At 42.4% G+C, this 14,103-nt stretch overlaps 1 protein-coding gene across 1 annotated transcript; it reads right to left on the reverse strand.

The window, feature by feature from the left end:
* Nucleotides 1-306: 306 nt before the first annotated feature.
* LOC104537114 (protein NDNF-like) lies at nucleotides 307-3,873 on the reverse strand. Its single transcript, XM_010179906.1, has 3 exons — nucleotides 3,686-3,873; nucleotides 2,668-2,801; nucleotides 307-1,658 (listed from the first exon to the last, which is right to left on the reverse strand). Exons 1-3 carry the CDS (start codon nucleotides 3,871-3,873, stop codon nucleotides 307-309), a joined length of 1,674 nt encoding a protein of 557 aa, XP_010178208.1.
* Nucleotides 3,874-14,103: the final 10,230 nt, after the last annotated feature.

Raw genomic sequence — 14,103 nt, forward strand, 5'->3', positions numbered from 1 at the left:
CAATCTGTTTCTCATGGGTGCCATTGTGGGTATTCTATTTCCATGTGCATGGATTTCTTTCACAGGTCTGTTTTTGATCCTTGAATGAAATAGCTGAGGGGAAAACCCCCCAGACTTATACAGGAGAGAAGATGCAAAAGTAAGCATCATGACCTAAACAACTAAGATGTTTCCTCTGTAGAATCTCATGGCTTTAAATTTTCTGTGTGTCAGCGTATTTTAAATTGCACAGGCTATGGCATGGATTGGCATAGATTTTGATTGCAGTCTTCATTCATTCACTTCAAAACACTTATTGAAAAACCTTCAACATTTTTTTCTGGTCTTCACAACTTTGCTGTGATATCTGATGGGGATGCCAGATGGCCCAAAGAGATAAATATCAAACAAGTAAAGTGTCCCCGCATCCAGCCCTTTGATGATCTCTGTGGTGACAGCGCGCTGGAGATTTATATCATAGAAATACTTGCACAGCACTTTCTCTGACTTGTGCCGGGATTCAGGTCCAGAGCACCTGTCTGCGCTCTGCAGTTCCATCCAGACCTGGTCTTCTTCAATCTTTTTCTTGTATATGCAGTATTTGCTCTCTTCTTGTGTTCCTAGCCAGGCAATGGTGACAGAGCTGCAGGTCCTCAGCTTACTGAAGGACTTGATTTTTAAACTTTCTGGAAGAAGAGGGAATAAGGGCTTGTGGAAATGGGAGGAGACCTGTACTTTCACAGAAGAGTTAGACTCCTCTGTGGACCTCAGCTGCACCAAATATGTGTCCAACAGCTTTCCCTTCAGTGAGAAATACCTCAGCCCTGAGATGTTTTCTGATGCCACTGTTTTGCCATTCTTTGTTATGTGGACCCGTATTTGGCCACGGCACAACTGAAAGGTGAACTGTATTTTCTTGTGCATCGCCTGGTACTGCAGATTATAGAATTTTTGTTCTTTCCCATCCAGGACAACCTGAATCACTTTCCCATCTTTCAGTTCCATCACCTTAGGTTCAGGTTCTTCCAGGGTTCTTGCAAATGTCCCGGTGTAAGCAGCGCTGGCATTTGTGAGGAGATTGACAACAAAAACGTCGAAGTAATACTGAGTGCTGGGGCTGAGATTGGGCACTGTGTAAGTGTTCCTGGTACCCATGCATATCTGCCTGACTTCCCCAGTACTTGCTTTGTTGATGATGCTCAATTCCCTGTTGGACAGTATCATCACCTGCTGTGGTTCAAGGAGGTACGGAGAGAGAGACAAAGCTAACGTAGGTGGCAGTTTCATTCCAGAGGATCTGATTGCTGTCTCAGCAGCACATAAGCTCTTATAGTTGTGCTTTTCATTAACTAGAAGACAGTACTGGATGTTTTCTTTATGTTGCAAGACAGAGGGACTGTGTTTCCAGGTCAGAGTCACTGTTGTATGCCCAATGCCAACAACATCTATGCGTGGATCCATTGGAAGTTCAGGATAGAGGTGCCCAGATGTGGTGTCGGTTGTTAAGTACACGGTAACGTGTGTGTCTCGCTCAGTGGATAAGAATTCTAGCATGTAAAGGGCAGAATGAGAAGACATACCCATGTAAGTCTCTACAGAATTTCCCTTATAGTTAAAAATGGTGGACACCATGCTTGGAGCCTTCTGAGATTTTGAGGTCTCTTGTGTATCATGGTCACCTGCAGACAAAAAGCAGACTTACAACTTTTGTTTTATCAGACAAAATAAAGCGCATTATTGTGTGAAATAAAGCACACTGCATAGGTTTTATTGTTCGTATGTCAGGGAACATCCTATTTTCTTCCTGTAAACAATAATTTTAACTAAAAATACTCTCTGCTACTGGCAGTTCATTAAAATAAAATTTGAGTAGCTTTTATTTTAGCAGTGCAGTTGTAGAATTATGTTTTCAAATAGACTATAATTATAAAACCACAACTTCCAAAAGCTTGACTTGTATTGTGCCTGATGTCCCTACAATTTTCTTCTTCCAGTGGCTCTCTTTGGGCACTTCTCTTCAAGGAGACTCATACTTTCTATGAAAGGAATATTCTTTGGTTTAGTTTTGAGCCACTGACTGTTTCCTATGAAAAGAAAAAATTTATTACCTGAAAGGAATGTTATTTAAACTGCTCTGTCAGGTGTACCTGCCTGACAGTTAAGAACTGGCTAATGACAGCTTTCAGATTTTAGTTTGAATAATTAATTAAAAAATTGTGAAAGAGAATGGGATTTCCTCCTGGGCTAATGGCAAAATGATGCCCGCTGCCATGGTAGACGGAATTGCTAGAAAAATAAATGGCTAAATCTGCACATCACTGCGGGGAGCAAAATGACCAGTTCAAGTGGCTTAAGCCACAGAAAAAGAGCTGGGACAGCAGAGGGAAGTTTGGGCCAGTACCAATGGCTTATGAAGCTGATCCATGTTTGTAGAGCCCCGAACACCCAGAGTTGTTCCCAAATATTACTCTGTAATTTTGTCTTTTTCAGATGTAATCCTTACTTTACTTGTCGATGACAAAATCCCATGGGCTCCCGTGGAGACAGGGATGTCTGCTTTGGCCCATGGCAGTTTACAGGAGAGGGAAGCATGAGATGTTTGAGCTTGCGGGGAATTTCCTGTAACACAACTCCTTATGAATAATTTATGCTTTCCCTGTCTCTGCTCAGGCACACTGAGGGTCTTACCTGGCGCTGCTTTTCCAGGGAAACTTGCTGAAGCCCTGTGCACAAGTATACTCCATTCGATGGGAACATCACAGGGGGTCACTGTTATTGTGAAAGGGGCAAGGGCTCTGCCTTCCTCCAAAACAAAGTAGTACCTGTAAATGTGGATTGAAAACAGAGGGAAAACGTCAGGAAAATCCAGTCTGCCTGAGAATCCTTTCAATCAGCCATTCTGGTGTTCTTTGTAGCTTTGTTCCTGTGAGCACTGTCACATTGTATAACATGTGCCGTGTTTCAGTTTCTGTGCGGTGCGTATCAAGACTGAACCATCTGGCTCGCTCTCTGCTCCATGACCGCTCTGCTCGGGTGTACGTCAAAATCTGCACGTGTTGGTCACTGTCCAGAATGGTGTCTGATTAAACCACTTGAAGTGCCTTTTCCCAAACAGGCAGATCAGTCTTTGCTACCCAAGATGCAGTGCCAGTTTTAATATCAAGATCACCTACATGTCTAGATATTGCAGAAAACTTTGTAGCTATTTTGGGGAAGTGAAGAAGCTGTGAAATTTCTGTATGCAAGGCACTTGTGATCTTAGCAAGCTTTAGCGCATTGAACAAAAACACTTCCAGCATGCAAGACACAGGCAGAAATCTTTCTGATAAGAAGTCTGTGCAGATATTGTATTGATTTTTGGAATAGTTTATTTGCTAGGTAAAATTCTTGTATTTTACAGTAAACGTAAGAAGGGCAATGTGTCTCTGCAGTTCTGAAGCCAGGCTGTTGGAGACACAACTGTTTGCTGTTGGAGCCCACCCGTTCTGTACCAGCACTGCTGCTGCTCTGACAACCACCACACCTGAAATGCGTACATGAATCTACACTTCATCTCAGAGGCTTGTTCCAGATTCTGGGCAATGTAATGACACTTGAGCCTGACAGCAATGCAGATGCATAGCGATTCTTGGCTTGTACTGGCAGTGTGCAGCTACCAGTGTCATAGGAAAGTATCTGAGAATAGGAGAGACTGATTTGCTCTTACCTTTTAGGTATATCCTTCAGCAGGTGAACTGTAGTTTCCTTACCATCAGCAAGTATTAGGGAGCGGTAGATATTGAAGAGATTGGTCTTGAAGCTTTGTTGGGAACTGGCAGTGGGTGATTTTATGGAATGACACAAGCAAGCTGCCGTGAAAACATGGAGAGGCAGATAAAACCAGAACCAGGACATCTTCAGCACTGCAAAGTGAGATGACAGAAGTGAATGGAAACTGCTGTCTTGGGGGAGAAAATAATCACTGACCCTTTATTTCTGTGCTGTGCCTTTGCTGGTATTTATCGTAATCACAGCAAGCCAGGCATTCAAACAGTGCTAGTATCCATTTTGCTAGATTGCTTAAAGTTCACAAAAATATATTTCTCGGAGGATCTCTCTGCAAAGACTTAATGGCAGAAGCTGCTATGAAGTCTTTTATTGTAGAAAAACATAGTCAATGTAGCACAAATGCAATATCACAATACAGTTATAAGAAAACTTTCACTGCTGACAAAATTAGTGGAGAATTAAATTTAAATACTTTTCCTAGTTTATAGTGTTCATTTGCTAATTTTCAAGGCTGGGTTATTTGTAATGCAGCTGCCACTTTCAGACTCACAGGAGGTCACTGTATCCCAAAACTAGTTCTGCTGTCCTGGCAGAGATAATTTAAGTTTTTCATCCATCGTGACTGTAGATATGTGTAGAGAAGAGGAGCAGAATAACTTATTCAGAGCAGTATAAGATACTGTTTGATGAAAAGTGGAGGATCCAGGATAAACTAATACTTAAGAGTAAGCTGATACTTTGGAGATATTAAGCTCTTTGCATATCTCATTTGGAGGAAGGCTTTATTACTACAGGACAGCTGGATAAATCATTCTGAGGTTTTTGAGTTGCCCATCTCTTTCACACCTGCATCTTCCAGCCCATGTCAGCATTCACTGCTTACTGGAACTGTAATAGCTCTATTGTATCCACTCTAAGATGTTTCAAAAAATCATGTATGCCCCTTCCCTTTGCCAGAAGGCTTTATTATCAGCTTTGAATCTATGAAAGAAATGTACATAAACAGAGCCAAAAATAATTTCTGCGAATGCTGACATTATTTAAACTGTGCTGTTACATTGCACAAAGCCACACAGATAGGGTGCTCCAGTTAGGACAAGAAATGTTGACGGTGTACTACCATGTGAGGTTATAGATCATCCTTACAATTTTGTCTCTGCCACATCCAATTTCAGAAAGAAAGGAAAGTGCAAAAGTGGAAAGGACATAAAAGGGAGAAGAGCAGGCATAGACCTTTAGTACAGGTGCCAGCTGTAGCTCAGGGATTTGGAAAGCAGAGGGAGCTCTGTGAGCAAGATCCGTTTTTGAGGAAAAAGTAGCTTATTACATCTTACAAGCAGCAAGTAGCAAAGATCCTGGTTAAGTCTGTTTATTGGCTAATGATAGAAGAGAAGAAAAAAGACAAAGGCTCCATCCTTTGTAATTTTTACTTGTTCTGTTTACTTGTTTACTTACTTTCCTCGTGGTGCCTGCGAATGTAGAGAAGACCTTAGACAGTTAAAATATCTACAATTCAGCAGACCTGCTCTACATTACAATTAAAGTGACTTTATAAAAGGACAAGTTCCTCTAGAAATCCATTTCAAATGTGCACACTTAAACATAGCATTGAATGCGTCTGTAGATTTTAATGTGCAAAATTTGTTTTAATGTGTGATTCCCAAAGTAAAGTACATCTTTGGTATCAGTGAGATTATTATTGAAATTATCACTACCAGGTCATCTGAATGTCCTACTTAACATCCTTATAAAGTTAGGTTATTCTCTTCCTGTTTGTAGTATTTTAACACTTGGCTGAATGCAAGATCAAACAACCAACTGACCAAGTTGAAAGAACAGTTACAATTATTATATCAATTCCATTTTAAATGTTCTTAAAACAGAGCTTTCCTTATGACTCTGAGTCACTTTGCCACTTTGTTATTCTTGTAGTCTAACTATAGCTTACAGATTCAAAATATAACCCCAAATATTTTGTTTTACCTTTGACAGTGGAATCTGAGTTGCTCTGCGCTTCAGAGAGGATTAAGGAAAGAAAAAAAGTCTTTCTGCTGCTTAAATGACAGGATCTTGCAAACCACACTGATACCACGGCAGCTCAGCTTTTCTTGTCCAGGAAAACAAACAAACCAAGCAACCAGCCAACCTATAATCAGCTTAACCCAAAGAGAACATCATCCTAAAGGCTGATTTCACTCAATTACACCAACATTATACTCTCAGACTCCTAGAAATACATTGCACAAAAAATACTCTGCTTACCTATTGTGTTCCCAGCCAGATGATCCCAAGACCACTTGCTTGCTTTGCTGAAAAAGCATAAAATAAAACAATGTAGACTTTTCAAATCTCTGTAGACAGATGAAAACCAAAACTGTGCAACCAGTTTAACAGGACAGAATTGATTTTTCCATATGGCTCCTGAACAGACATAGTAACTAAAACGCTTGCAGTCATTCAAGAAGAAGAAGGAAAAAAAAGCCCAGAAGATTTTGGTATTTTCTTAAATTGGATATTTTTCAAGGTTATTTTAAACTTGCATGATTTTGAAATCTTCAAAGTTCCGACTGTTGCTCAGTCAGTTCTAGAGTTCCTTCTGGAGGGCTGCGAAGCACATTGAAGTGAGCTGCCTCCAGTCAGCGGGACTTTATTCCTGCACAGAGTGTCAGCCAGACTGCTAGAGCAGCCTAATCCCAGCGGTGGCTGGCCGGAGAGCAGGTCTTTGACAGAAAAGCACAGTGAGGAGGAGGGGGTGAGCTGGAGAGAGCAAACATGGTTAACCCTTGTTAGCCCTCAATATAAGCCTGCCAGGGGCACACTGGATCTCCAAAAAACCAGATTTGCATCAGTAGCTTGGTAGCCCTTTCATGGAGTATGCCGTCTCCTTGGCCACAGCACTGCAGAAGTTTCAAATAGTTTCAGGTGTACCGAGTTTGTGTTTCCTGTGGCTCAACAGGTGCTGACTGGCTCACAGAAGGGAAGGCAAAAAAGCTGTGAGGGAAGCAGTGCTCTGCAGTTTTTAAGCAGACTGGAATTAGCAATCCTTTCAAGACAGTCAGGAATCTACTGAGTAGAGCTGAGCAGATCTCTTGGCTTGCAGAGACTGTGTAAGAAAGAAACCCCAAAAGCACTTGGGCTGGGGGAGTTTTGCTGGTGTGAAAAGACTGTGGCTGGGGGGAGCAGACAGGAAAAGGGTGCATGGAAAACACCTCACAGTAAGCACAAATAATTGCTTGTGCAGTCAGGGTTGTAGCAAAGCCATGGTCCTGAAAGGGCTCACTCCTGCTGAGTGAGAGCACTGTATGGCCAGGATTCGCCTGCTGCTTGTACTTCTTAGCCTCTTGGTCTGAGATATCAGGAAAGGAGCCCTGGAGTTGCCCCTGTGGGGATCTGTACTCAGCTTCTTCAAGTAGCCTCAGAAAGGTAAGCCCCAGAAACGTGCAAGAGCTTCTAGGCAGGTACTTTGCAGGGAGCAACGACAGACTGCAGTAGGAAAGCCAGACTTTTTATTATTTCTTTTAAGATAAAGTTTCTTGTTCAGTGTTTGAAGGGAGTGACTTGCAGTAACCCTTTACCATGTCCCCCTGGATCTGAAAATGTATTATTTAAACCTTCCCAAGACTAGAAGTTTGCTAAGAGGGGCAGGTGAGGGAGAAATAGAAAGAGTTTTTATCACACTCTGTGTAGCAGATCCTTATGAAAATGTAAACTTGCTTATCAACTGATGTAATAAAAAGAAATATTTACATTGTGTTTACTCTCACTGCAGAAGATGGCAGGAATAATTATGATGTTGTTCATCAAAGGTTTGCTAAAAATTTATTTGCAGAATAATTTTGCTGAGCAACTGGGCTTTTAAAAAAGGGAGAGTGTGTGGGAACCTTGACACAGGCACCGACCAGAGTATTGGTACTGCCGAGCTAGGAAAGGACATTGCAAGATGTATGCTAGACAACTAGCAACAATGAGGGTAAATAGCAAACAGAATCTTTCAGACAAATTGTCATTCTGGAGTGAAACGCAAACCAGGTAATGTCTGGGTAACAGACGTGGGAACTAACAAAAATATAAGTGTCTAGCCAGAAGCAAATCATTCCCCTAATGAAGGAGCAGCATGAGAAAAAGGTGCTGCAAAGTCCAGTAAGTTCCCAGAGCAGGTAGGGAAGAGGGAAATGTAGGTCAGATGAAGTTCATCAAAAAATGTGTACTGAAAACAGTCCAAAAGATAAAAGATATTGGCCATAATATAAGTGCAGGGACTACAGTGTGTTTATGATGAGATTTGGAGGGACTCATGGGCAGAAGTAAGGGAGAATTGTAAGGAAATAACCAGTGTTGTTAAGTAGGAAGATCTTCAGGCTGGACTCAGAAGCAGATGTCACTCATGTCTGGTAAAATCTCCAGTCAATACAGATACAGTAGACACATTTGTATCAAGGGATGGACTCATTGTCTCTTCCTCCCTGAACCTCCCCACTACATCAAGACAAGCCATTACTCAGGGCACAACTCGGCTTTCAGGGAAGTCAATGAGAGTTTTTCCATTGGCCACTACTTCTGTGCCCATAACTAGCTGTGTTAAGCCAAATGCTTGAAGGACTACTCTGTCTCCTGCTGAATAATATGAGCAAGGATGTCAGGTGAAAGAGGCTGTCAGTCACAGAATGGTAGGGGTTGGAAGGGATGTCTGGAGATCATCTAGTCCAACCTCCCTGCTGAAGCAGATTCAAAGATGGTTTAAATATGGAAGTACCCCAGTTCCTCTCACATGTGGGAAGTATTTGAGAAATAGTTGTGTGTGCTTACATGCTTTGCTGGAGCAGGATGCACGTTTGTAGATTGAGAGGTTCACTGAAGCAGCAGCAAAGGAAAAAAATAGTATTCTCTGTGGAGAAAGTTAAAAGTTAAATTCATGACTCATATAGCTCGACCGAACTCAGTGGAGTTACAACAGGAATAAATCAAACCCTTGATTTCGCATGAAATTGATACAACAGACTTCTCACTAGAAAAAATGTAGTCTGTAATGAGCAGGCTCTGCTGCACCTCAGAGCTGTGTCAGTGAACTCAGGAGAGCTGTCCAAGAGATCCTACTTTTGTCCCAGCCCTGCTGGCCATCAACACCTTTGACACCACAGACTTGATTTATACTCTGTTGTGTAGTAGATCTGCTAAAAGAACAGTAGTAGTAAAAAAAGAGCCCTGTTGAAACTGGAGCACAAAGACTATCAGGGATCTTGCTTGAAGCTCTCAAAGACGTTTCATATCTGCATTTCCTGGCACTGCAGTTGATCTGCTTGAGGGTAGCCAGTCTTTACAGAGGGATCTGGACAGGCTGGATGGATGGGCCAAGGCCAACTGGATGAGGTTCAACAAGGCCAAGTGTCAGGACCTGTGCTTGGGTCACAACAATCCCATGCAGCGCCACAGGCTTGGGGAAGAGTGGCTGGAAAGCTGCCTGTCATAAAGGAACCTGAGGGTGTTGATCAGCAGGGGGCTGAACATGAGCCAGCAGTGTGCCCAGATGGCCAAGAAAGCCAACAGCATTCTGGTCAGCATCAGGAATAGTGTATCACTGGAGAATTGATTGTCCCACTGTATTCAGCATCGGTGAGTACTGTGTTCAATTTTGAGCACTGCAGTGCAAGAAAGACATTGAGGTGCTGGAGAGGTTCCAAAGAAGGGCTACAAACCTGGTGAAAGGTCTGGAGCACAAGTCTTACGAGGGAGCTGGGGTTGTTTAGCCTGGAGAAAAGACTGAGGGGAGACCTTATTGCTCTCTACAGCTACCTGAAGAGAGGTTGCAGCAAGGTGGCTATCAGCCTCTTCTCCTGAGTAATGAGCAATATTATGAGAGGAAATGGTCTCAAGTTGTGCTAGGGGAGGTTTAGATTAGAAATGAGGAATACTTTCTTCACCAGAAGGGTTGCTAAGTGTTGGAAGAGGCTGCCCACATAAGTGGTGGCGTCACCATCCCTGGAGATATTCAAAAGACGTGGCAGTTAGGGGCATTAGGCGGACTTGGCAGTGCTAGATTTATGGTTAGACTTGATGATCTTAAAGGTCTTTTACAACTTAAGCAATTTGATTATTTGAGTGTTCTTTTGCAGAATCCCTTTCAAAAGGATGCTCAGAGAGTTGCACAGCATGTCCCAGACCACCAGTTTCGTATTTGTCAGGGGGATGCAAAACAACTGGCTACATGTGTTTCTGATGAGGCAATTCTGCTGCCCTGGCAACCTTCCTTTGAGATTGTCAGGTCACCTTCATGAGGAAATGATATCTGTGTGAAGGGCCAAGAGACTTCTAGTCCCCTGCCATTAGTATGATGCAAGAGAGAGTGATAACAGGACTGCATGCTCTTCCCGTCTGCTGCCCAGCTGGATCAGGCCCTGGCTGTAACCCAGGCCATCACCCAAACACAGACAACTTCCTTGTGCCTTCAGTTCTGCCCAGGGAGTTCTATTTCATGAAACTCTGTAAGCACATTAAAAATGCACGGGGAAATAGAAATCTAATCTTTCAGTTGAGACAAGTAATATTCTCCTTTTCTGTCTTTTACACATGCACACACATGTATCCTGTGAACAACTGAGTTGAAATTTTTAGTCTTTGGCTCCCAGCTACCCATCTGCCTTCAAAATACCTTCTTGAGTAATAAGAGTTTATAAACTATGTTCATAGCCCTGAGTAGAAGTAGCTATGGATGTCTGACATTTTTTAATGTCCTCCATATCCAATTCACAGGAGGAATTATAGCATCCAAATACATTTTGCATTTTCAATGGCTGCAAGTTACAATCTATTTCTCTTGGCAAAAGAATCTAACTTCTGACTTGTCCTAATGGCTATGGAAAGGGGTGTGCAAATCTCTGCAAAAATCCCAAGTGGAGGGATTGTCGGAATCATTGCTTGACAGCTACCGGAGCTAGTATGTCCTTGAAAAGTTAACATAGTGCTGGTTAGTATTATTGCTCAAAAAATATCCTCTTAGACACACAGCGGGGCTCCAGAAAGACTCATACTTTCTTTTGAAGCTGTGAAAGATGAGCCTAAGCAAGAGTCTGGCACTTAAAACCTACTGAGGGTACTATATTGGAGTAGCTGCTTCTATTTCTTCCAGGTTTTGTTAAATCCTGGCAATGTAGGAGCACCCAAAGGACTGTCTGATCAGAAAAGCCCTAGTTTATTCCTGTTCAGAGGCATTGATAAGCAGGAGAGTCAGGGAATTGCTTATAAGTCAGAAGCAATTTTCGTGAAGTGTGTACCCAGGTGAGAGTACAGGAAGAGGCTGTTTTGGAAGCTGATGGGTTGTCCTGGCAGTACATATTGAAAACCAATCGGAGAAGGAGTAGGAGAAAAAGCCAGTGGCCTTCTATATTTTGGATCCATTGCCTTCATTATGGCATGTCTATGTTGAGAAGTTCTCCTGGGAGTTGTGTAGTGTTAACTGCTGTATCTACCAAAATTACATGTGAGTTTTTTGCTTAGCAGTCTCTCTCCAGGATAAAATGCTGGCACCTTTACACTTAAAAATGATCTTTTCCTGATGCTATTGAAACTAAAGATAGCCTTGAAGGGCCTTGTAGTAAACAACAGTCTAAAGATCACAGCCTCATGATTACTCCTCACCATTTTCATACTCCATATTTTCAAGAATGATTGCAATTAGTCAGAGGAATCTGTCAAGAAACAATAGATGTGATATAGGGGAGACTTCCTGTGCAAAACTGATCTTGTGGGATGTGGGAGATTGTTTCTAAGGCTATTGTGTCCAACTTAATGGGAAAATATCTTGGTTTTATGACAGAATATGTTCTTCCACAAGTGTAAATTCAGTGCAACAGAACAATCTTCAAGTCCCCAGCCAGGAGTCAGTATTACCCTAACAGCTTCTTTATAAATTAAAGAGGAAAACATATTGAAGTTCTTGAGCTGCTATTTTCATTTCATTTTCCTTCTACCATAGCCCTAGGCTTTCAGGATTTTAGGTTAAGTCCTGTTAAATAATGCCTGAGAAAACACCTACAAAATTCACTGCAAGCCATCAAAGCAGCCTAACGGTTTGGGCAGGTTTGGAATAATAAATTGAGGTTTGCAGCTTAGCTAAAAGCTGCTGGTTGTTTCAACTAAGAAAGTCACAGGAAGGAAAGAAGTGGCATTGTCCATAATCAGTGTGCCATTTTAATAGGGTAATCCCATATTTTGTTTTTAGCTACAGTGTTTCTTGTTTTATATGCCAAAGGATTAACCTCATATAAATAGAACTTATCCACCCTGGTGGACAAGGAGCACCCAAGAGTTTCCTGTGGCAGAGGTACTGAAGTGCTGGTTTAACTTCTTTCAGTGACAAAGTAGAGAGGGGCAGGGAAGGCTGAGCAGCCAGACTCTTGCTCTTAAATCAAGCACAGGCCTGACGAATTTTAGTCCTCTGAAGGGAGGCTCTCCGATCCTGCGCTACTCTATGAGCTTTCTAAAAACACCTTCGATCTGACCAAGAGGCCTTTCATCCTGTAGGTGTGGGTTTCATTACAGCATTTCACTTCCCTCTTGGGCTTCTGGGAGTTCTCCTTCCTTTACATACCCAGAGGAATTTGCAAGCAACTGAAATTCCCACCTACGGCACTGAACAACTGTTCAGAAGGATGTTATTCCTGGTCCTTTCTTGCTTTGTCCCCACAGGTTGTAGCAGTGTGCTCCCAGAAGCTTTAAACTATAAACCGCCTTTTACAGTATTGGAAAGCAGCCCACATTAATTTTCCTGCCCGGGCCTCCTCTGTGCTTGCTGGCAGAGAAGGAGTTAACCACTGTCCTCTTTTCTGCCTTTGCTGGCTGGAATCACTGGCATCCCATCTGGTCCAGGCTGCCTGTAGCTCTTCCCAGCGTTCTCTGGGGAAGGCACTACAATACCCAGGAATTTTAACAATCCTAAACAGATTGGGGGCCACATATGGAGCAAAATGATTAGATTATAAGAAATCCAATCACATTTGCTGCCTCAGCCTTATATTTTTAAGCATTTGCGATCAGGCTTTCTGTTCAATTACAAATATTTTACATGCAACACAGATAAAGTTATTATGTCAGTCTCTCCATCTTGTCCTCAGAGTAATAGTATCCATTTTAATGCTTGATTGTAGGAATTGAATAACTTAACATTACATCTAAGATAATCTACCACTTCTGCCATAAATTGTCACAGCAACCTACTGTTTGTGAAAGTTAGACTGCATAGAAGAAGGAATACAGAACATACTCATACATATGTACACAGAAGGGGAAAAGTAATCTCCGTGCTTTGTTTACCCTGCCTTCTTTACTCTAATGTGGTTTTTTTTCTGTCAGTTAAAAAGCTGGATATCTCACAAGAGAGCTTAACAATCAGAGTTTATTTATGTGAAACAACTTTTTAGCCAAAATTCTTTATTGAGCAAACCCCTCCAAATGTTAAGCATAAGTATAAAAGTGAACAGAAAATCATGGAGCACAACCTACAGCCATCTCGTCCTGCATTTGTTGATATTGCCCTCCCTTGTGATACAGAACATTCCCTGCTGTGATGCTGTAGCAGCCATAGAATCCTGTCTCCTCTTCCAGCACCCCTGGCTGAGCACAGCCCAGCAAGCAGCAGTGCATTTTGATACAGAGTTCCTGTGTAGAAACCTCTTTGTTTTTGAATAGGCTCCATCTGGGTGTTGAGTAAAGTCTCCAGAAATGGTACAAGAGAATGGAGGTGGATGGAGTCACATCCTCAACTGCGTGGAAAGCTGTCACACCCCCGTGGGTTCCTCCAGAGTAGTGTGTTGTCCGTTCTCTGCTCTCCTCTGTTGTGGTCCTTCATGACTCCAACACCCAGAATGTTGTACCCATCCCCATCTGTTTCTCAGCCTGCTTGTCTCCTGCTCCTCTCCGATTGCCTTCTACCCCTCTCTGATCTTTACATGGGATTGGTAAATGCGTGTACTCCATTGGGCAGGAATATAGGTCCTTGCTACGTTGCAGAGGGCCTTGCAAAATGACCAACACAGCTTTTTGGCCAGAGGCAAGCCCAAAAGGTCACAAAATAGCAAAAGAGTCCCTCACAGAATTCTCTTAGTGGAAATACAGAGTTAGCTGATCTGGTTCTGCTTGTTTTCCTTCCCACACACCAAAGGTTTTGCCTGGGGTAAATTTTCTACATAAAAAATCTGATTATAAAAATGGTCTTGCTAATTCTTCTCCTGATGTCTTGGATAAGATGTTAAGTCCTCAAGCGTATCCTGAAGGAAGCAGGGTGCTGAAAGGAGGGATTGCTATACTACAACAGCCTGATAACCAGACTGCTTTATCCTGTTTCTGGCACTGTCTGCAGCAGGA

This window comes from Mesitornis unicolor, unplaced genomic scaffold, assembly GCF_000695765.1.
Source record: "Mesitornis unicolor isolate BGI_N332 unplaced genomic scaffold, ASM69576v1 scaffold5672, whole genome shotgun sequence".
NCBI classification, from domain to species: domain Eukaryota; kingdom Metazoa; phylum Chordata; class Aves; order Mesitornithiformes; family Mesitornithidae; genus Mesitornis; species Mesitornis unicolor.

Excerpts from the sequence above, each read along its gene's own strand:
- LOC104537114 (XM_010179906.1), bottom strand. The coding sequence starts at position 3,873 with ATGTCCTGGTTCTGGTTTTATCTGCCTCTCCATGTTTTCACGGCAGCT. Across the intron at positions 2,802-3,685 it reads CTGAAGGATATACCTAAAAG|GTACTACTTTGTTTTGGAGG; the intron begins GTAAGAGCAAAT and ends CCACATTTACAG. Across the intron at positions 1,659-2,667 it reads CCCTGGAAAAGCAGCGCCAG|GTGACCATGATACACAAGAG; the intron begins GTAAGACCCTCA and ends TTTTGTCTGCAG.